The following is a 25,068-nucleotide window of genomic DNA, read 5'->3' as shown; positions in this document are numbered from 1 at the left end:
TAGTGTAATCAGTGCTTCTTGCTAATCCCAACAGGTTAGCTGTGCTGTTCACTAGACTAACACGGGGCCTCCAACAATCCTAATCCTTGTTAATTACCCCTGCCTGCCTGCCTCAGACCCTCATAATGACCCTGTGTGCTTATCAATAAGGCTGCACTATCCCTTAACTACTACCATCACACTTCTGTCTGACACGTCTTCTTTATTTCTGATGTGTACAGACACATGCAGACATGTACAGCGCACACATACTGTACAGTAGATATCATATATGTTTGCAATATTTAAAATCCCTATGCTTCACAGGGATAGTGTATCAAAAAAGCAATTGGGTTAAGACAGCAGAACAATGTGTTCTAGACTTTATTTGAGGGCAAACTATAATCTATGATTCGCGGCTCTTTGTGTGGCCAGGGCATACGCCAGTGCATAATGCCTATCAAATACGCTACTTTGAAAGGTTCACAAGGGCAGACACTATTCATATTTTTATTTCCAACAGCAGACGCCGTATACGTGCGTTACAGGTAGAACACAGCACTGCGGCGGAAGCTTGTGATTGGCTGCGCGGAGGTGACGAAAGTCGGGGGAACGGAGTTACACCAAAACCTAACCTTAACCCTAACCTCAGTAAAACTAACGCTGGTGAATGCTAACCTGGTGAAATGCTAACCTGGTGAAATGCTAACCTGCCGACGCTGGTGAATATTAACCTGGTGAATGTTAAACTGGTCCGACCAACGGTGCTTAACAGACACCTGCACACGCGCTCGTGCACACGCACACGCACGCACACACACACACACACACACACACACACACACACACACACACACACACACACACACACACACACACACACACACACACACACACACACACACACACACACACACACACACACACACACACACACACACACACACACACACACACACAGAGAGAGAGCTTGTCTATTGAATAGGGATTCATGATAATTCACCAAAACACAAGGCTGACTAGGACTGTTATCAATACCATCCAGCTCCACAGAATACACACAGCTTTATTCATTTACGCTTGACACACACAATCTCCAGTCATGCAGCGACAACACATCAACCTCCACACATGTACACACGCACACGCACACACACACACACACACACACACACACACACACACCCTTATCAATAGACGCTTCAGCAGCCACCGGGGCGTCCAGGCCCCTTTGACAAGCCAGCACAATAAAACAATCAGTCTGTCATTAATGAAATGACTAAATGCAATTAAGCACAGAGTGGGCAGCAGGAGGGAGGTGCGATGGGAGGGAAAGAGGAGGAGTGGGGGCAGAGGAGTTGGGTCATAGTAAATAATACAATATTTTTATAGGGTTATGTATATAATATAAATATCATAATGTAGTCCAGTGGTTCTCAGAATTTGAAATGTGAAGGTCTCCCCTTAACTTGGACAGTTTACAAATGGAACCAAATGGACCCGCCAGGGTCCATTTGGTTAAACTGTCAAAGTTACAGGCTTGTATGGGTCAATTAAGACCCCCATAAAGGAACCTAGAGAGTCCCTGAAATCCACCTTGAGAACTACTGACCACTAGTCAATTCCTGGTGTCGTGATTCAAGTCAAACTCAAAACCGTTGTAGACCCACACACCACCCAACCCCCTCTCACACATGCATGCACGCACACACGCATGTGCACACGCACGCTGCAAGACTATACGGTAAGAGCTCATACGGTCACACAGTACCTTGACTGGGTAGCTAATCATCAACTTATCTCTCTAACACAACACAGGTCAACCTAACTTGCTCTGCGGGGGTCATCATCACATATGAAACCCACACTCTGGGACCTCATCTTCCAATCGACCAATGCGGGAAGAGCACCCTCAAAAACGGCACGCCTGATTGGATATCGATGAGGAAGAGAAGAGAGGGTGTAACCCAACACTGATGTCTCTTCTATCTGGGCTAATTGATTTTTAAAAAGACTATTGTTGATATCAAATGAGCACATCGCGGCGGAGCTATTGATTTTTTGACACAGTACAACAGGAAATCTTTATCTGCGCGGCACTCCGACCCCACACTAATAGGTGGGGTTTAACCTCTGCTGAATGACAAATCCCAACACTTCTCTTCCTACACTCTCTTCCCTCGCCGGTCCTCATGGGAGGAGTTGCTCTATTCATAGGACATGTCAGATGTCCATGTTATATCATATGACATGGGAAATATAATGAAAGAAAAAAAATGTTTGTTTAAATAAAACACACACCCACACACCACCTAAGCCAGTTTGAGGTGGAACATAAAAAATAGCTTTTCATCAACTATATTTTGTCGCCTTGTCGGGTGGATGTCCAAAACCTAATTTTTTGGGGTTATTTAAAAACGATTTAAAATAGTGAAAACAGCCAATCTACAAGTACACACCTCCTCGCATCGTGAGGCGTTGTGTGCTTGTAGATCTGCTATTTTCACTAGTTTTGTGTGACAGTCTTGTATGATGCAGCAGGGCTTTACTTTACGAAAAAACATACACATTTGAAACTGAGTTTCTGCCCAACAGTGACAATTTGGTGTCCAGGATAAAAAGTAAGGGACCTAGTATTGACCCCAGGGGGACTCCAGTCAGTTGGGTTCAGGATAGAGATTTGCATTGTGTCACTCTTTCACTACTTCCTAAATAGGGAGTCCGATGTAGAGTTATAGTGAACTAAAATTAAAAAAATCTTTTCGGACTCTACTCAGGTCAACGTAATCACTGTCGCACAATTAAAACATCCCACATCAGCGTTGGCTGTTACAGTGATAGACAAACAACCCATGGATGTATTAAAAGAACACTCCCGTATGGGTGATATGTGATAAATCATTAATATTATCACTACCTGTTTGTAGAGCTTGGCTAGTGATCATTGCCTGTACCCGAGGGGGCTTTGGAATAGTGGCACTGGCCTTACATATAAGATAAACACACTTAAATAGGGAAAAAACATAGAAATAGTGGTGGTAAAAAAGTCTTCATCGCATTCTTTATGGAAGTGGTAGGTTTTCGGGTTCTTTGTAATGCTACTGACTCTTGAAAACAAAGCATTGAAGATTGATTGATTGAAGACTTTATTAGAAGTTTGCATAGGAAAAGGTACAGTTTCATGACGGTACAGTTCACTGGTACAAGGTCTACTAAAAGGAGATCCATGAAAAGACTAAGCTTATTTCCACTGGAAACCATAAGAAGTTTTGTGATTTTAGTTTATCATTTCTAAAATACTTTAATTATATTTTTTAAGGGAATGTCATATGATCTACCTGCACAGCCTTTGTGATCTACTGGTAGATCACAATCTACCTTTTCGGTGCCCTGGTATAGAGTTTAACTGGTAAACTGGTAAAGAACAACACTTTTGCAATGTGACATTATAAGAGTGATTTCTTTCCTCTTCCTTGGCTCACACCGCCTCCTCTTCCCCAACACAACCCTGGCCGCTCTCTCTCTCTCTCTCTACATCATCTTCAGCCCAGGTCTGTGGCGTCCGGCAAACTCAGCAGCTCAATAGATAGACATTTCTGGGATAGGCATCAACTGCTCAGGACCACGCAATCATTTCCATTTTACCCTCTGTTGCACAGGCAAGATAAGACACCTGCGTAGCCATGCTAATCAGATGAGCTTCAACAGAACTTTATCATTGACATTTACCACTGTTTACCCAACTAATTTCTCTTAACTGCACCGCTGAACTTTTATCTGCAAAATACATACGGCACCAGAAAAGAGCAAGAAGCAAACATGCAAATTCCCAAATGTGAGGAAAGATAAAATAAGCGTAATAAAAAACAACAAGGAAAAAAAAACGAAAAAACTTAAAAGACCGTCTTCCCCTCTGTTGGGAGGACGGAGGGCGTGAGTCAGAACAAGGGAGAGACGGAGTGACAAGGTTGGATGAAGCAATGCCCCGTCCGTCTGGAGACCAGCACAAATGCAAAGTATGCTGACATTCACATTGGGAAAAAAAAACTCCATTTTGGCATTCAAATATGTGGCTGAGGGTGCAGTGTGTTTCATATATTGCTGATAAAGATTGTGTATGTGTGCAGTGTGTGCAGTGTGTGTGTGTGTGTGTGTGTGTGTGTGTGTGTGTGTGTGTGTGTGTGTGTGTGTGTGTGTGTCTGAGAGAGAGAGAGAGAGAGAGAGAGAGAGAGAGAGAGAGAGAGAGAGAGAGAGGGGTGTGTGTGTGTGTGTGAGAGAGGAGAGAGAGAGAGAGAGAGAGAGAGAGAGAGAGAGAGAGAGAGAGAGAGAGAGAGAGAGAGAGAGCGAAAGAGAGAGAGAGAGAGAGAGAGAGAGAGAGAGAGAGAGAGAGAGAGATGAGAGAGAGTATGGTATACTATAGTCTCATCTACAGTAAGTAGACAAATTGTAAGAGAAAAGCAGAGGAAATCAAACATCTACCACAAGTAAATTATATTCTTGCCTTAAGAGTTGGGATTCTTTAGAGGCTAAAGTTTAGACAGTCACAGTCATTTTGAGTGTGCCAAGCCTATCTAAAATGTCTACATTCATTAGATAGATAAAACTAAATTGATATTGTCTAGGGCTGGGCACTATGGATAAAATCAAATATCCCAATGTTTCTGACTAAATTCCTCGATATTGTGACAGAAGATAATATCCTATTTTGACAATATCAATTTCTTTTACATTTTTCCCAGAATTCAAAAACAGTAAAAATGGCCATCTAGAAGCTCACAATGCATCGCACTGCGACACGCTGTGACCTTGTATAATGCCTATTTTTTCTTTTACTCATGTTATGTTACTGCTTATTTACTGTATATGATATAAAATATGCATTTGCCGCATCACGATATTAGGATAACCAAAATGACAGACAATATCTAGTCCCATATCAAGAAGGCTTGGTCGCTAATACACTAACACAAGTACACAAAGTGAAATGCTATTAAGTGCGGCCTACACGGTCATATCACAATATCAAAATAATATTGCCCACCCTTAGTACAGTAGTACTGTTCAAAACTCAAAAAATTCCATTATTCATGTGGTGATTCAGAGCAAACAGGCTGTGAACGAACATCATTAAAAGGGGTCAAGATTCAAGGAATGGGGTGGGATTCTCAAGAAAGTGATTCTAGCTCAAAACCTTGGCGTGGGTGTGTGTGTGCGTGCGTGCGTGTGTGCGTGCGTGGGTGTGTGCGTGCGTGCGTGCGTACATGCGTTTGTGTGTGTGTGCGTGCGTGGCTATGAGAGAGAAATTGACAGAGGAAAGAGAAAGTGTCCATGTACGCAAGCGTGTGTGTGTGTGTGTGTGTCTGTGTGTGTGTGTGTGCGTGTGCGTGTGTGTGCCCACTCCATCTCTCCCAGCCTCCCCTCACTCCACTGCTAGCCTTTCACAAATTGAAAGTGGAGACCTTCCAGAAACTATCCCTGATAATCACACATAAATTAATTAGAAAATGTTTCTTGACATTCTCTACGCAGAGACGGTCGGGAAAAAAAGACTCAGGCAAAGCCACAAAATTAATTGTACGCTATGTGACTCCGATAATTAATTCAATCATTAATTCATGTCTGCTTTAACAACTCCTTCTGGCTGCGCGAAGGACGTTTCAATCAGGCCGGTATCGGCAATGCGGGGCTGGGGAAAGGGAAAACGTGAAAAGTTAAAGAGTGATAGACTCGCTCGACTACTACTCAGGGTCATTCAGAGGTTCAGAAATTAAACTGACAAGACGACGAGGAGCTGGAAAATGTTAGCACTTTCCTCCGACATTGTGTTCGACGTCTGCAACTACAGAGAATACACAAATACCTCACCCTTACAGTACGTATATCTTAATGCATGGTCATAAATTGTAAATTGATTGGAGGGGGGACCCCCCACACACACACACACCATTGAGTGGGACTTTCCACAGTGTGAGTGTGAGTGAGGCCATAATTGCCACCGTGTGAATATGGTAAATGGTGCATTGTGGCAGTGTTTCTCAAATTATGGGCGAAGGCACTGCAGGGGGTACTCAGAAAATGCCCCCAAAAAAGAAAAATAGAAGTATAAATCATGATAATATTTTACATACAGTAGTTAAATAATTAACTACAAATTAGAAGGAGAAAAAAATATTTACTGTTATGTTTAATGATGACATTTGAGAAACTTACCCATCCCAGTTGCCATCCCAGTTGGTTTGAATGTTGTTTGAATGTAAGAAACCTGGACTGAAATGTCATGACTACAGTGTTGAAAATAAATCTGTTCAGGAGGCACCGTTTGAAACTCTCACATCCCCAATTTTTGGATGTTATATTCTTGAAAAGGGGCGTTATCATCATAGCATCATATACCACTAGTTATGGTTTTAATTGCAGTTTTGTATGGAACATGTTGTTGTCGGGTAAAGGGGGTACTTGGATTTAAAAAAATCAGGGAAAGGGGGTTACTCAAGCCAAAAAAGATTGAGAAACACTGCATTGTGGTACCACAATACACCATTTACCATGTGGTTTGAAGCTGCATTCTTAGGTTCACTGTATGAATACAGTCCTTATATCTCGACACATACGCAGATACACTCCTCAGACCTTACACCAAACTACAGTAACTCTTGTCTAATAAGTCTAGGAAGGAAGCTGGTGAAAGTCTGGCGGGGAAGAGATAGATGACTAAGAGAGAAAGAAAATGCGAGAGGGAGAGAGGGAGAGAGAAAGGGAGAGTGTATGAGAGATGGAGGGAGAGAGGGGACATGAGAGCGATAAAGCATTATCGTGGCGAAAGAGAGAGAGCATGAAAGGACAAAAATTAAGCGAAGACAGAGAAATAGTGTGTGTGTGTTTGTGTGTGTGCGTGCGTGCGTGCACAGGGGCATCACAAGGAGGGGAAAAGTGGGACTGAGTTACTAGGCCCAAGGTGGAGGGGACTTAATTATTCTATACTTTATACTTTAGCTATTGAAAAATAGCAGATCTACAAGCTCACAGCGCGGCACCGAGTGCCGTGCTGCGAGCTTGTAGATCTGCTATTTTTGAAAAGTCGTGAAAATGTGTGCAAATCTTTGAATATACGTATTCAATATACGTAATATACGTATTCAAGCGAACATTTGTAACTCAAATTCTGCTTCTAAGGGGGGCCAAATACATATCATTTTGGGGGTCTTTCACATGAAAAGATTTGAGCACCACTGACATAGAAACAGGTTTTTCAAAAAAACCTTCGAAGGATTTGAAATATTCAAAGACTTTCACGATTTTTCAAAAATAGCAGATCTATAAGCTGTGAGCTTGTATATCTGCTATTTTTCGATAGCTAAAGTACCCAGGGCCCAGAACTTGGTGCGACACCCCTGTCTGCGTATTTCTGCAGGAGAGGAAGGTCTGCAGGATGTGGTGCAGCGGCTGCAGGAGGAGGCCAGGCATCTGATAGGGCGGTAATCAGCGTGCCAATGTCCCGTCCCCGTCCCACCATCAACACCACGGCCTGCCTGGGCCAACACATGGACCCTGGGAGCAGCTGGGTGATAGGGCCCGGACAGCACTGAGAAATGTTCCCTAAGATTATGGCCCCGGCGCCTATCAATCATCATGGAGGGGAAGAGAGTGACACATCAGAGACAAGCTGGAGTGAGGAGATGGAGGGGAAGAGGAGTGCGTGTGTGCGTGCGTGTGTGTGTGTGCAGGCACGTGCACACATAGACATCAAAGGGGGCTTGAGCCCCTGCCCTTTTATCTGTCTGTAAAAAGTGCCCTCTCCAGACCATGGATGCAGTTCTTACTATGGTTAAAGAAATGAAAATGCCCTCTTTCCATGCCATACCTGAAGGCAGCGTTCAAGAGAATTGCCTTGTCCAAACTCTCCTGAATAGAAATCCAGTTTTGACTTGATTATGCTTAGTTCAGTGTGGTATCAAGCATTGAAAATAGCAGACCTCCAAGCTCACAAATTGTTGCAGCGCGACACGTTGTGAGCTTGGAGGTCTGCTATTTTCTATATTTTCACCAAAAGGTCCTTTTAGAAATTTCAGCCCGTCTCTCTAACATTCTCTGCACGTCCCTGTGTCTGTGTGTGTGTGTGTGTGCCTGTGTCTGTGTCTCTGTGTGTGTGTGTGTGTGTGTGTGTGTGTGTGTGTGTGTGTGTGTGTGTGTGTGTGTGTGTGTGTGTGTGTGTGTGTGTGTGTGTGTGTGTGTGTGTTTTTCAGGCCCTTCAGGCACCCTGGAGGCAACACCTTCAATTACTAACTTTGGCTTGGTCTTTAAACAGAAATAAACTAAAAGGTGAGTCTGTCGGCCTGGGCCACAGGGTAGTGGTCCAGGCACCCTAGGCTGGTAATCCAGCACTTGCAGCGTCGCAAGTTCGAGTCCCGATCCTGACGACATTTGCTGCGTGTCACCCCCCCCATCTCTCTCCCCATTTCCTCAGCCTACTGGAAACCTATCAATAAAGGCAGGAAAACACAAAAAAAATGTTTTTAAAAACAAATAAAAAAAAGGTGAGTCTGTCAAGAGCTTAGTTACTAACCTCATGACAGACTTTTTCTGTCCAAACCTTAGTACACTGAGACAGGTAAACCAAGCCACATTCATTCATATTCCACAATTAAAGGGGTTCATACAGTAGATACACGTGGTGCCCCAACAAAGTGAAAGAACAACGCTGTACTGCCAAATCTTGCGTATTTATCTGAGCGTTATACAGTAGCTGTCACGGCTGGGATCTTTTTCTTTGTGCAAACATGTGCCAAAATAAGCTGGTTTTCCGTTGCCGGTCTCTTTAAGTCGTCAGTTTCCCCCACCACCGCCTGCACTCTGAGGTTAGAGCTCTGAGCAGGTGTCTGGTGGGGCGACCCAGCAGACGAGCTGGAGACATGACAACCAATCAAACTTTCACACCGCCTTGATTGACAGGTGGAATTGACAGGGTGCTAACAGGGACAGAGAGATAGAGAGAGAGAGAGAGAGAGAGAGGGAGGGGGCTGATATCTACCGCCTGTGATATGGAACAAGGTTACGGGAGACATACAGAGGGAGCAGAAGATGGAAAAGAAAGTTATTCCAACCAGTTCTTTTCCCCTCCATCAGGCGCCCCGGCTGGCCAGGGGGAGGCATTATAGAGACCAAGATTACTGCATGTTTTTGTGAGGGTATCAATCCTAGGAGATACGGGGAGAACATGCAAACTCCACACAGAAAGGCCCTTTCGCCAACCCCACCTAAGGTGTGGGCGCTGATGACGCAGAGGAGGGAACACGCCCCCAGCGTCTCCCGGCGGGAATCGAACCTGCAGGACCTTCTAGCTGTGAGGCGACAGTGCTACAGACCGCGCCACTGTGCCCCCATTCTTTCTCATTCATAACTAAGTCACCATCTCGCTCTTTCTGTAAAGCATATATTAATATTACCCCATCACTACTCATCCCTCTATTCTAACCCCACTGACTTCAAATATTCGATCCCTCTATCCTAATCTTACACTCTTAGTTAGTTTTTATTTCTCTCTTCCTCTCTTGTTTCTCTCCCTCTTGTACTGTATCTCTCTGAACTTGAATCTAGGAATGGGACGATACACAATATTATCGTTTATCGTGATAAAAAACACTCACGATAATCGTATCGTGGAGATTTAATATATTGTGATATCGTCCTCCATCATGCACTGGGATCAATTCATCTTTTATTTGCCGAGCTGCATATCCGGTGCCATTTAAACCCTCTAAAATTGGTAAAAGGTACTTATAATATACATACTTGATCAGTCTTTTTTTCACTCTCTTTCAAAAGTCTTTGCCAAAAAATAGCCGATGTACAAGCTCACAACGCATCGCAATGCGTCGCAAGGTGTCGCAACGCGTCGCAAGGTGTCGCAACGCGTCGCAAGGTGTCGCAACGCGTCACAAGGCGTCGCAAGGCGTCGCAACGCGTTGTGAGCTTGTAGATCTGCTATTTTTGGGGGAAATGTTCCCAAATGTTTTGGGGGAAATGTTCCCAGGATAATGGATTTTGATTATCGCGATAATATCGTAAATTCGCGATTTCTTTGGTCACAATAATCGTGATCGTGACATTTTCATATGGTCCCATCCCTACTTGAATGTCTCTCTATCCTGGTCTCACCCCTGCCAACCTTGTTTTGGTCATCATTGGTCTGGAGATGACATCTCATCAGGAGCTAACCGTCTTAGAGCTGCTCCATGTCGCTGGCCGAACAGATAACAGATAACTGTACAGAAACTACCACGCACGCACACACACACACACACACACACACACACACACACACACACACACACACACACACACACACACACACACACACACACACACACACACACACACACACACACACACACACACACACACACACACACACACACACACACACGCACACACACGCACACACAGTTTATTTGACTCAAACCATCAAGATCATTATAATGGGAGATGTCCATTCAAATGAGCACCTCTCTGTTTTGATTAAAAGTTGTTTTAACCAAGATAAGGTACAGTATGTACATTAAATGTAGCCTGGCTGTGTAACCGCTTTCTCTCTATGGTTTCCTTGAATAGTTGCACAACACAACCTACAGTGCATACAAACCTTGTGCGTTAATATCTTGGCCTCAACTGCAGTTCAGGTTTCAGTCATCCACAGATATTTAAAAAGGCTTAAAGTGCATTGTTTCAGCAAATACAGAAACAAAGGCCTCGTCCTTTGTGATGAAAATAATGTACTGTGATGATTCAATTTATGAAAATGTACCATCAAATACCTATGTAACCTTCAAAGTCAACTGTAATATTCTCATACATTTCATGACATTCCTTTTCCAGACAATAACAATATCATTCACATTACTCTAGTGGGTACCATATTTTACCTGCTGATATCATGTTTTTTTCCCCCCAGTATATCCAACACTCGCATTACTGTTTTAACTACATGAACCCTAGTTCCCCTATGCTAATGTAGTGATGCGCGGAAGCGGGGATTGAACCCGGGACTCCCACTCGCCAGACCAACGCACAACCAGTCATGCTAATAGGGCTGAGCCCGATTAGCAGGGCTGTTGTCGCTGGTTCATGGCTGGTACTAACTGTGGGGGCTAAAATCACCCCCCTGATCTTTTGGAGCGCGCCCTCGTGCTTCACACTTCACGCCGCGGACCGCCGCACACAACGTGGACCTGTCCCTCACGCGAGGATATCACGCTCCTCATCCTGCCGACAACGCCAGATTGTAGTGATGCGCGGAAGCGGGGATTGAACCCGGGACTCCCACTCGCCAGTCCAAGGCACAACCAGTCGTGCTAATAGGGCTGAGCCCGATTAGCAGGGCTGTTGTCGCTGGTTCATGGCTGGTACTAACTGTGGGGGCTACACTAAGCATGTCACGAGAAGTGAGACCCCCCCCCCCCCACACACACACACATTTTTTTCCCTTACACCCACCCCCACTTTCTCTGGTGGTTGGGATGCTTAAGTATCGTCCTGGTAAACGATACTTAAGCATCCCAAGCACCACCAACAGGATGCTCTACAGTTATTTCCCCACGGTCGTAAGACTGCTAAATAGGACTGCTGGACACACTGGACTCGAGTATGGTATTTTATATGATTATTGTATCTTTTATTCTCTTACGGTTGTTAGGCTTAAATTAAGGTTTCAGGAGATTTTGCACTGTTTTCACTTTTAACTGCTGTTGTTTTAAGATTCACTACAATGTTTTTCACCCACTGTTTTACCTGTAATTCATGTGATGTGACAATAAAGCTCTATTCTATTCTATTCTATTCTATTCTATTCTATTCCCTGGGCTGAACATATCGTGTTTTTTTTTGTAAAAGCAAAAAATGTTATGTTGTTATTGTTGCCATGTCTGTAAATTGAGTGCCAAGGACTTCCGACGTGAAAACCGTGAAAGACCTTATTCGGGATGTTCCTGTTGGGCAGGATCAAAAACAGAGGGCGAACATTCAAGGAAAATAGCAGATCTACTGTACACAATGCATTGAAATATGAAGTGTTCAAGTGGTTATGTTTGTTTTTTTCTTTTTAACAGTGCAGGGTCAGGTGTATCCTCTCCTTAACCCAGTACCCCTCTACCTTCATCTGGTCTTATTAGTTCCTTTTAACACATATGGTGCCAACCCCGAGTTTCCCGAGTTTGTATTGGTACTAGTGCTGTACCAACCCCGAGTTTCCCGAGTTTGGGCCGTTTTTGAAAAAAAAAGTTTTTTTTTTTTTTCAAAGTTTTTTTTTTTCAAAAAAGTTTTTGGGACCTCCAGAAATGTATTAGGCATGATCGCGATCGCGAAATTGCATGTTTAACCCCCATACCAACCCATTCTTTCAAACATGGCAGCCATGTTTGTTTACATCTGAAGAAAACATAATGGCCCATAAATCATGAATGCCTGAACGGATTTCCAAGCGGATTTTTTTGTTTGAAAGCTGTGAACAGCATCTAAACACGTGGTGCATCATCTAGGCATGGGCGTGCACTTTTTACACACTTGCACAATTACATGGAAGTCTATGGTAACCATGGCAACGCGGGACATTGGCCGGAAAAAATCATTGCAACATAAGTGTTAACACAAGCATATGTTGTCTGCTGACAAAGAGAAACCTGGAATACGCACGCACACATGCAAGCACGCACGCACACACACACGCACACGCACACACACACACACACACACACACACACACGCAGGCTCACGCGGATTCGCACAAAACGCCTCGCTTTCCCTATCACCCAGAAACTGCCTCAACCAAGCCCCCATATCTCTCGCTCCTTACCCTAAATAAATTAGAATCCTTTACATACAGTGATGATAATATGCATATACTGTGCCTCCTTGCTCTATTATAATTAACTACTGTATGATAACCACCACCGCCATGCTTGGTAAATAATAATATCCATTATTACGCTTGCCATTATGATGCTTTATTGGAGGTAATTTGAAATACTCTGTTGGGGAGGATAAGGAGTCAGGCAGGGGGAGAAAAGTGCTGGGCAGGCAGGAAACCGCGGCCTCGCTTGAATGGCCACGCCAGACCTGACTCCTCAAAGCTCACCACTCACTAGATGTCCAAAAAGTGTGATCAGGCAATTCAGAGTGGTCCCTCTTTTAAACTCATGTCACATACAGATATAGTATTAAAAAAAGCCTGGATTTAAATCCTCTATACCAGTGGTTCTCAAACCTTTTTAGGCTGTGACCCCCAAAATAATCATATTTGAACTGGGGACCCCCACCCTGACAAGCACTTGGAATTGTAGGTTTTACATTTAATGTGACTCGGTTCCGCAGATAAATATTGTGAAAATAGCAGATCTACATGCTCACAACGCCTCGCGTTGCAAGGCGTTGTGAGCATGTAGATCTGCTATTTCCACAATGTTCGCCTCTTGCTTTCTTAATATTTGACAGTTTGGCCTGTTTGGTATTAAAACGATCTTGAAAGTTCTTAAATTGTCACTTTATAAATGTGCAGATACCCTGTATACGCTTATACTGTGTGTTGGTTTGTTTACCATTGAGTGAGAAGAAAATAAAATGACATTAAGCTAATCATCTGGGGACCCCACAAGTCCCGACCCCAAGTTTGAGAACCGTTGCTCTATACTTATATATATGTTGACTGGGATCTATACTTGGTCCCGTCGTTGTTTCCCTCTACACCAAATGTCTTAACTTATTCATAGCTGATAATAGCTGCTCTACACAACGACACGTTGTGAACTTTCGCAGAGTGTTTGCCTATTATGACATGTCCAGAATAGGGTTACATTGCATCACGGCGTGTTGTGAGCTTGGAGGTTTGGCAATTTGCACCTAAAGTACTGTACAGTGACATGCCCAAAATTGTGATGCCAGCCTGGCTGAAATGAGTTAATTTAACTTTTCAGGATTTTGTAGTGTACAGTAAAGAGAATGAGCCCTTTCCTTGAACACTCACACATGGTAGGAAGATGTGACTCACTCCAGCACTGCACTAGTGATTTTGAGTGGGGAGATCTGTATGCCTTGTTAGGTGTGTGGGGTGGGGGGCATTGTTATTGTTCATAGAACAGTGGTTCTCAACCTGTGGGTCGTGGCCCCCAGGGTGGTCCCCAAATTATTTTGGGGGGTTCCCAGAAAAACCAACATACAGTTTAAGTGTATAGAGGGTATCTGCACATTTCTAAAGTGACAATTTAAGGACTTTTTAATACCTCTAAAATGACAAATTAAACATTGGCCAAATTGTCAAATATTAGAGGCAGAAATTGTGAAAATAGCTGATCTACATGCTCACAACGCCTCGCAACGCGAACAGAACCGTGTTGAACAAAATGTAATGCCTCAACTCAACAACAACTCCAACTGCTCGCCAGGGTGGGTGGGTCCCCCGTTAAAATATGATTATTTTGGGGGTTGCAGCCTGAAAAGGTTGAGAACCACTGGCTTAGAAGAGTGTAGCGAGAGACAGGAAACCAAGGGCAGAGAGAGGAGAGACAAGAAAGACCGGGAGACAAGTTCAAACTCGGGTCCTAACGCTCAAAAGAAACACATGCTATTATATATATAAAATATCGTCGTTGTCGGGTGAAAACCTTATATGTCCAAAACCGTTCGTTTTGCATTTTTCATTTTAAAAATGATTTAAACTAGTGAAAACAGCGATCTACAAGCACACAACGCCTCGCACCGCGAGGCGTTGTGTGCTTGTAGATCTGCTGTTTTCACTACTTTTGCGTGACAGCCTTGTACGATGAAGCAGGGCTTTACTTTGCGAAAGAACATACAAATTTAAACTTGAAATTAGAGATACAAGGTTTCCACCCAACAACAACAATATATATAAAATATTTAACCTATACTATATATAAATACACTACCTTAAATATTTTCACTCCTCAATAATAAAAGCCATCTGGTGACAATGGGTCCGGGGAAAGACGGCGAGCAGAGAGAATATGAGCGGACAGCCAGCGAATGACAAGGGATTACTGTGACACTATTTGCATATCAAGAATTTTAAGCAGTGAGGGAGAAAATATCGAAACCCTCCAGCCAGCAAGGTCATTCAAGAGATAATTTTTTTTTCTCTTCTGCTCATAATTTATTTTGCATATCATGCAGCACGGACACATTGTAGATTAAAAAGGCGGCTTTAGCATATCATGCCATCCCTGATAGGGACTGGGGACCAGCCACCGCCTAGCCTCCCTCTCACTCACCATACCACCACCACACACAACACCACATCAAACTCACGTGCACAGTCTGCACACACGCACACATACAAATCTTACATTGTGCTTCAGGTCCATAAGTCATTTTTCCCCTTGTTTTTGTTTTCAAGGAGTTGAAGGCAGGGGTGGGCGATATGGAAAAATACAATATCACGATATTTTCCTAAGCTGTATCACGATACACGATTTTATTTTTATGGTTATTTTTCAAGTTACTTGACAAAAACTATACTCTCTGGGTTCCTTTTGGGAGGTCTAAATTGACCCTTACAAGTATGTAACTCTGACAGTATACAAATGAAACCAAATGGACCCGTGATTGTATACTGTCAGAGTTAAGTGGAGACCTTGACATTTTAAAGTTTGAGAACTACTGATTTAGACCAAAATGCAGGTTTAAATTGAATTCTGCAATGAATCTCTGTATTAACGACTAAACAGGATTTTTTACAAAAGGCTCCCTCAATTGTATCACGATATATACGATACCTCTGAAAAGGCATATCGTGGAGACATTGTATCGTCTCAACGATATTTATCACCATATCGCCCACCCCTGAGTTGAAGGCAGGTATAGGGAGACCTGCAGTCCTGTTGCTAAGCAAATAGAAAGTCTCCACATTAATGGAGAAACCAAATGTTCCTGGAGCTTTCAATCCATTCCAGTGTGCTGTACATATTTCTAATCCAAACATCTTAGGTTTCCATGTTTTGGTTATATTTTCATATCAGAAGACAATACATCAAAGGCAACACTTTGATTACTTTGATAATACCATATAATGAATTTTATTATTATTATTGCACAAATGTTATAATTAATTAATAATACAATATTTGCCGATTATTAATGTAGGTTATTTTCTATGGTGACGTCTTATTTAGCAGAATAAAATGTGACATAGATATGGAATAATAATACAATTATAATTTCCTGTAAATGGAAAGAGAATATTCAATTCAATTCTATCATTTATAACATGTTTTTTTTTTCGCTCTCTCTCTCTCTCTCTCTCTCTTTTCAGAAATTCACACTTACTCTCTATAGGTTAATTTTACATTTTGTAAAATTGTAACCAGTTCACTGAAAATATTTTTAAAAAAGGTTGAAGAGAACCAAACTAAACTAAAACAACAACCCCATGGAATTTTATGCAACAGATATTTACGTTCAACAACATTCTGAGTCAGCTGAGCTAAGGAGTAGCGCCGCCTCAGGCCATGAATGGAGATTGTTGTGTATTTCTTCAGCGTGACGCATAGCAGCCATGGCATAAACATCTAGAGAGCAGAGGAATGGAGGGCTGGAGAGATAGATGGAATGAAGTATGACAGACAGGGGTGTCACAGGGGGGGGGGGGGGGGGGGGGGGGGAGTGGGACTGAGTTACTAGGGCCCAAGGTAGAGGAGGGGCCTTCATAGTCGTGAAAATGTTTGCAAATCTTTGATATATGTATTTTTTTAAGCGTCTGTGGCCAAATACATGTCATTTTGGGGGTCCTTTACATGAAAAGACTTGAGCACCACTGACATAGAAACGCAGGTTTTTCAAAAAGACTTGCACACATTTTCAAGATTTTTTCAAAAATAGCAGATCTACAAGCTCGCAGCGCGGCACTCGAGCTTGTAGGTCTGCTATTTTTCAACAGTTAAAGCACAAAATGTGAGTGAATCCTTGTACCCCAGCCCAGGGCCCAGGATTTGGTGCGACACCCTGATGACATGAGAGAAGGATGGATGGAGACTGAGAGAGAGAGCCAATTACTAGCAGACACAGCCATGACTGCCTGTCTGCAATCGCCAAGAGATGAGAGAGAAGAAGGCATGGACAGGTGTGTGTGTGTGTGTGTGGGGGGGGGGGCAAGGTTGAGAGACAGCGACGGAGGGAGAGATGGCAGGAGGAGGAGGATGGAGGAAAGCAAGAAAGAAAGAAAGAAAAGAAATGGGAGAAAACGAAGAGATTGCCAGAGAGGGATAGAAGAGGGAGAAAAAGATTGATTGTGTCAGAATATGAGTGAAATGGGTGAGAGATGAACATGTGACATGTCTGGTGAAGGAATTATATATATAAAAAAAAAACGTCCGCTTGACAAACTACCTGACAAATCTTTCGACAATTGACCAAGGGTCAAGGAAAGGTGAGAAACACATATGTGCTGCTGAATGTAATTAGGGCTGTCACAATTATAACATAATCGTCTAATAGCAATTATCTGGGGTAATCGCAATTATTTTGCATAATCGTCATAATCGTTTCCATGTTGAGAAATGTTAATATAGTTTCAAACACTTTCCAAAAGTAGTGGAAATAGCAGATCTACAAGCTCACACGTGTTTTGAGCTTGTAGATCGGCCACTATCAATGTTCTTTTTGAAGTATAAAGTTGACAAATATGTCAGTAATTTCTTTGTATATTTACTTAGGCTATGTGTCATCTACCATGTGCAACTTCAAAGCCTAAAAGCCAAACAGAAATGTAATTGTCAACGACAAATACATAATTAAATCGTTAAATCACAATTATTTGAGTGACAATTAATCGTCGTGTAAAATGTCATAATTGTGACAGCCCTACTGAATGTAATGAAAGATCATCTTTATTCGTCATTATTTCCTCATGCCCGCGAACACCCAAAACTCTAAACACAAAACGATAATATGCTGAAACTTTGGGTCCTTCACCAAACACACAGAGCAGAGCGCTCCGGGGCCGAGGGGGTAAAACCTACGACAGTGAGAAACGTGTGGAATGCTAACATTCACAAATAAGATAAAGCCATGTTTTCTTCCATACTAGCTAATACCCTATCCTCCTTCTCTCTCTCTCTCTCTCTCTCTCTCTCTCTCTCTCTCTCTCTCTCTCTCTCTCTCTCTCTCTCTCTCTCTCTCTCTCTCTCTCTCTCTCTCTCTCTCTCTCTCCTCTCTCTCTCTCTCTCACACACTACTCTCTTTCTCTATCTATCTCTCTCTCAGGGGCGTCAATTGGGTATGGCAGGGGGTATGCAGCTGCCATACCCTGGGTCCAGGGGGGAAAATAATAAAAGTTACCTTGTTTAAATATAAATCCATGAACGTCTCTTTGTCTATCTGTATTATGTTGTTAAATTACAGTAAAATAACTACGAAATCTTACAAAATGGTCACTTTAACAAGGTAATTGTGGCACGTTTACTAACATGCCAAGTTTAGCTGCACTTGAACAACCGTTCCAGGCTGCCAAAATCCAGCCCAAGAAACCGTAAACGGGGGGAAATTAAATAGAATGTACTTCTTAAGGTATGGCAACATGACTGGTGTCTTGCACGCGCACGAAGGTGCGCGTGCAAGACACCAGTCATGTTGCCATACCTTAGCTTTTTCTGAACTGACGCCACTGCTCTCTGTCTCTCTCTCTCTCTCTCTCTCTTCCTGCCTAGTTCCTGGCTTCTTATGGGAAATGTCTGCTTAGACGGCGGAGCGTGTGTATGAACAAGAGAACGTTCAACCGCACGTCCACTCCTAACATGCCAGTGGGGGCTTGGTTGGCGGAGCGGCGGGGAGAGGAAGCGAAAAACAAGAAATGTAAAAGGGGGAGGGAGGGGGAGGAGGGTGGTGTTAGCGGTGATGGAGAGAGCAGAGGAGAGGAGAGGGTGAATGAATGGAAGAAGGGAAGACAGAAAAGAGGGGGGGGGGGGGGTAGAGGAATGGAAGGACGACGGCCGGGGTTGCGGCGGTGGTGGTGTTGGGGGAGGAGGGGGGGAGGGAGGGAGGGAGGGGGGGGGGGGGGTTTGACGATAAGAGAAAAATTCAGACCGGTCAAAGTTTCCCTTTTGCCAATCGTGCTCCTGATAAAGACAGCGCCTGCTCCGGAGCTGATAGAGGGGCTATCTCTCTCCCTCAACCCCCCCTCCCTCCCTCCCTCCCTCCTTCTCCCCCCCCCTCCCTCTCGCCATCCCTCCTTCTCCCTCGCTCGCTCGCTCGCCCGGCAGTTAGTTTGTGCGGACGGGAGGGAGGGAGGGAGGGGACACACACACACACACACACGCATACACACGCACGCACACACACACACGGGGTCCCTATCACAGCAGCATCACGGTGCTAGCATCAACCAGCCACCACACAGCAATTAAGCCGTCTAGACCGGGTGGTACGCTATATTGCGTGTTATTATTATTTTATGCTTTAGCTGTTGAAAAATAGCAGATATACAATTCACTGCGAGCTTGTAGATCTGCTGCTATTTTTGAAAGATTGTGAACGTTTGAATTTTGAGCCGATTTTGACCCGATTCTATACATTTTTTATTTATTTTTTATTTAAACACATGTTTCTACGTCAGTGGTTCTCAAACTCTTTCATGTCAAGGACCCCTAGAATTATACGTATTTGGCCGCCGACCCCCGTCTCAAAGTATTTTGTATCAGGGACCCCCCCAGAAGCAAATATTTAAGTTACAAATGTTCACATTTTCATGATTTTTCAAAAATAGCAGATCTACAAGCTCGCAGCGCGGCACTCGGTGCCGCGCTGTGAGCTTGTATATCTGCTATTTTTCAATAGTTAATAAAGCTTTCAATAATCCTAGGCCTAAATGGCTTAATATCGCTCCAATTACTGTTAAAGGGACGAGGCTGGGACAGCACGATAATGAACACATCCTCTCTCACCAGCAGAAGAATTCAAAAGCGCGCACACACACACACACATACACACATACACACACACACAGTGATGTGTTTGCCGTTGCTGCGCACATACATGAGGATGTAAACACTCATACAGACACACAACACACAACACACAACACACAACACACAACACACAACACACACACTCCATAAACCCACGTGTGTGCCGACGCACTTAAAACGTGTGCAGCTTGAAAAGGAAATATGGGAGATAGTGGTGGTAATCTTCTTGCATTATTTAACTCATTGAAGACAGAGAGAAATAAATAACCAAACAAACCACGATAAGAGAGGAAATAAATAATAAAATTATGGCGATTTGCTTGTTATCTCCTCCTTAGCTCTGTTTGTGTTTTTGTCGGGAGTTGAATAAATTCCCTGGCCTGTCACATTCACATGGGATAACACCAGGACAACGTTAATGGACAGTGACAACTTAGAGGCTAATACACTGTAGAAAAAGAGTAATAACACATATGCATACATGCATTATACACACATACGGTACACATACACACACACACACGCACACACACACACACACACACACACACACACACACACACACACATGCATACACAACCACATAGCTTTGGAAGAATACGTTTATGGAGTAGAATACTGGTTGGGATAGCCCTTTAAAGTATGGTGACCAATGACCAGTTCAACGCCCAAAACCGGGACTCTTAAATGAACGTGAACTTTCATGCACACATAATCATGCATGCACGGATTGCACACTCATGTATGCACACGTTCATGACTGTTTAAGTAAACGCACAAGATTGCACACGCATATAGGCATCAGTATTTTCATCAGTATGACGGACAATTATTTTAGCACTTAGAATACCTAGTGAGTAGTGACTGCACTTTTCAACAGACCAGAAAATGACAAATGTCTGTCTTTTTTTTGGATTGTTTGGCATGGTGAAGAGTAGCGGTTCCCAAACGTTTTAGCTCAAGACCCGAAACAGAAATTAGGGCGACATGCGACCGAGGTCGCGCCATGTCTTGGCCGTCTGGCCAGTGATGTATGATGACCAGTTACCCATATATGGAGACCCCTGGTACCCATATCTGGAGATCCATGTACTGTATATGGAGATATGCTGTGAGAGCCCAAACATGCTTACTCAGTTATTCGTTATGTGAAAGTCCTATGACGTCTATGACATCTGACATCACACATACAATCCCTTTTATGCCCATACATGGAGATTCCCTGTCTCTAGAACCAGCCACACATGTAGATCTACTATTTTCACCACTTCTTAAACTTTTGTTTTCTAATTTATGGAATTTCTTCAGATTTTTATTGTTATTCATTAATGAAATGTAGAACAATCTTTGCATGTTTGGGTCCCAGTGTTTGGGAAGCAGGGGTGAAGAGGACTCACCTGGACCTCTCCAGTGTGGAAGCTCCTCCTCCTCTTGCTCCAGCCGCTCCTCCTCCTCCTTCTCAGCGCTGAGCCTGGGCCCGTCCTCTTCCTCCTCCTCCTCCTCCTCTTCAGCGTCCGAGCCCCCCGGGGGGTCTCCGTCCTGTGTGCGTGGCTCTGCACAGACAGGGAGAAGCAATAAGCCAGTGGTACCTCAACCTGTGGTCATTTTGGGGTGTCCCCAGATGATTAACTTAATGTGCAACGTTGTTTTCTCACTCAACAGTAAACAAGCCAACATAAAGTTTGAGTGTATAGAGGGTAGCTGAACGTTTCTAAAGTGACATTTTAAGGACTTTTTAATACAAATTAAACATTGGCCAAATGGTCTACATGCTCACAATAGAACCGTGTGGCTCAACTCTTAGTGCTAGTAGGGTGGGGGGTCCCCAGTTAAAATATGATTATTTTGGGGGTCGCAGTCTGAAATGAAGAACCACTGCAATAAGCTGTGATGACTAAACACGTTGGCATGATGGCCACTAGCATAGAAGGTATTCACCGGTGACTCGTTTCCGGTACCTGATACAGTCTTCTTTTTTTTTTTTTACACGTTGTGACGGGTTGTGAACTTGTAGATCTGCTATTCTTTGGCTAATGTTCCGCCCCAGGATAATGGATTTTGGGGGTGTTTTGATTATGGCAATAATATCGTAAAATCTCAATTTTTTGGTCACAATAATCACCATGACATGATATTTTCATATCGTCCCAGTAGTGTGCGCACACGTGTGCATGCTGTGCGAACACGTGGGTTAATGTTTGCGTATGTGCGTGCGTGGCGTGTGCGCGTGGCGTGTGCGCGTGCGTCTGGGCAGTGGCCGTTCCCGTCTGTTGATCAAAGACTGTGGTGACGGCGCTCCCTGGGCTGTGTAACACAACACCTCCCCAAGCAGAGATGGACCCTTTGATTCTCACTGCAACGCTGGAGAAGAAAGACTCGTCAGAAACAATGTCCTCCTAACTCCCTCTTTGTGTTGTCCCTCCCTCCTTTTGGTCCATCCGTCTGTCTTATTCGCTCGCTCTCCTTCAATCGACACCTGGTCCTCTGTGGGTCCGTTGATCCGTGTGTGTGTGTGTGTGTGTGTGTGTGTGTGTGTGTGTGTGTGTGTGTGTGTGTGTGTGTGTGTGTGTGTGTGTGTGTGTGTGTGCGTGTGTGTGTGTGTGTGTGTGTGTGCAGGGGCGTCACAAGGGGGGGGAAAGTGGGACTGAGTTACTAGGGCCCAAGGTGGAGGGGGCCTTAATTATTTTATACTTTAGCTATTGAAAAATAGCAGATATACAAGCTCACAGCGCGGCACCGAGTGCCGCGCTGCGAGCTTGTAGATCTCCTTTTTTTGAAAAGTTGTGTGCAAATCTTTGAATATATCTATTTTTTAAGCGAACATTTGTAACTAAAATTTTGCTTCAGGGGGGTCCCTGGAACTAAATATTTTGAGATGGGGGTCTGTGGCCAAATACATATAATTGTGATGGTCTTTCACATGAAAATGTTTGAGCACCACTAACATAGAAGCATAGGTTTTTCAAAAACCTATGAAATATTCAAAGACTTGCACACATTTTCAAGATTTTTCCAAAAATAGCAGATCTACAAGCTTGCAGCGCGGCACCGCTTGTATATCTGCTATTTTTTCAATAGTTAAAGCGCAACATGTGAGTGAATCCTTGGGCCCAGGGCACAGAATTTGGCACGACACCCCAGTGTGTGTGTGTGTGTGTGTGTGTGTGTGTGTGTGTGTGTGTGTGTGTGTGTGTGTGTGTGTGTGTGTGTGTGTGTGTGTGTCTCTCTCTCTTTGTCTGTGTCTGTGTCTCTGTCCTTATCTTTGCATCTCGTTCTCCTCTCATCTACTCCTGTCACCTTCAACAAAGACAGAGCCAGGCTGTGTTCTCCTCTAATCAGTGGCATCGATATCACTGTGCATTGATCAGGATGATTACAGAGCCTCCTGCTGCCTGATCAAAGAGATCTGTGTGTGTGGGGGTGGACTTGTGCGTTATTTGTTACATTTGTGTGTCTGCGTGTGTCTATGAATTGTGTGCGGGTGCGTGTGTGTGCTGCAGGTGTGTCCGTGAACACGTATCGTAGTGTGCCCGCCCGTGTGTGGGCATAAATGAACGAGAATGTGTGTCAATTGTGTGTGTGTGTGTGGATCTGTAGGATCTGTGTGTGCGTGCGTGGACTGTGAACTTTGTCTCTGTGGCCGGCCCGGTATCACCCAGTTCATCATGCTGATGAGTCCGTCTATTAGTGTGACTAATGATAACTGCGATCAGATTAATAGTTACATCACAGGAACTCTATCTTAACTGAAGATCTCTGTCATGTCCTGCAGTTAACCTTACATCATAATCTGGCCAAGGGTTGGGGACTTGCTGACAACATGTAACTGGGTTACAAGAATTAGGGTTCAAGCCTACATAGCATTAGCCCTTATTATCCTGTTGTTTTAAAGAGGTGGTGCCATAGTTTTGTACTAATTTCTGTTTTGTATGTGTCTATGAAGTTAACATTACTCTAATAAAACACGGGGTGCGTCAGGGTGGGGTTATAATGTGCAAATTTGCCTTCCCTGTGTATTGTTGGTTACTCCCTGAAAGCTGAAAGCCCAACTGAAAAGCGTGAATCAAAACAGCATCCCGGTTTCGACAATGGAACAAGGGGGGAGCGCTTGTTTTCGGTGGAGATGACGGAGGCACGCCGGCGTTATATTATAAACACAATCTGATCTAGCAATCATGACATAGGCTATTTATTATAATCACTAATTCACTATGAAGTGTCTTTAATTATAATTAAAGTAAAAATAGTCAAATAACAAACAAGGACAAATTGTTCTGCCAACAACCTTATCAAACCAAAATGCCTAAACTACTGTAAATGTAGGCCTATTATAACTATGATAATGGTTCTTAATTAGTCCCAATTATTAAGTATAGGCCTAATACTTGACCTTATAAATATAGAATGTTTATGATTCCATATGTTATGAAACATCGCATAGTCGAGCGTTGCGACGGTCGCATGAGCCGACTCAGAGCCGTTACCGACTTATGTGCCGCTATGGACAGAATAGTAAATCTTCAGCCCCCCGAATTTTGTCACCTCCGCGCGGTCCAGGGGAACACAACGGAGCGCTCCCTACCTCCGGTTCAGCCAATCACAAGCTTCCACTGCCGATACCGGGATGCTGTTTTGATACACGCAACTGAAAAACACTGAGTAAATGACATCATATAATCAACCCCTCCCCCTTTTACCATAAACTTCAGCTAGGTCACCACCCACCTGCAAACCAGGCATACATGAACTGGTGGCTGTGGCCACATAAAAATATAACACTTTCAGTACACTTTTTTGGAAAAGATCTTCCTCCTATTATAATCATAATAATACCTGATCATCATGTTTAGGGGTGGGAAAAAATCATGGCACCGCCTCTTTAAAGGGATAGTTCACCCCCCAAATTACCCTTTCCTATCGATTACTCTCCCCATGGACTTGAATTCATGGATATTTTAAAATTTTTGTCACATTCCTAAGCCAATAATTTGAGGAGACTCTTTGTGTCTCCATAGGGAACAAAGGGAACCACTGCTGATCATCAAATTATTGGCGTAGGAATGCGACAAATACAAAGAAACATCCATGAATCCAAGTCTCCATGGGGCGAGTAGTCTAGTCAATA

General features: G+C 43.6%; 1 protein-coding gene across 1 annotated transcript in view; it reads right to left on the bottom strand.

Moving 5' to 3' along the window:
- zfpm1 (zinc finger protein, FOG family member 1) overlaps positions 1 to 25,068 on the bottom strand; it is a 130,790-nt gene that overhangs the window by 41,541 nt on the left and 64,181 nt on the right. Inside the window, exon 3 of the mRNA XM_080736424.1 lies at positions 21,341 to 21,496. Coding sequence (XP_080592550.1) covers positions 21,341 to 21,496 — 156 coding nt within the window. The remainder of the gene's footprint in view (positions 1 to 21,340; positions 21,497 to 25,068) is intronic.

Source organism: Nannobrachium achirus (genome assembly GCF_963921795.1).
Source record: "Nannobrachium achirus genome assembly, chromosome: 11".
Lineage (NCBI taxonomy): Eukaryota > Metazoa > Chordata > Actinopteri > Myctophiformes > Myctophidae > Nannobrachium > Nannobrachium achirus.
This window is presented reverse-complemented; position numbering and strand designations above follow the sequence as displayed.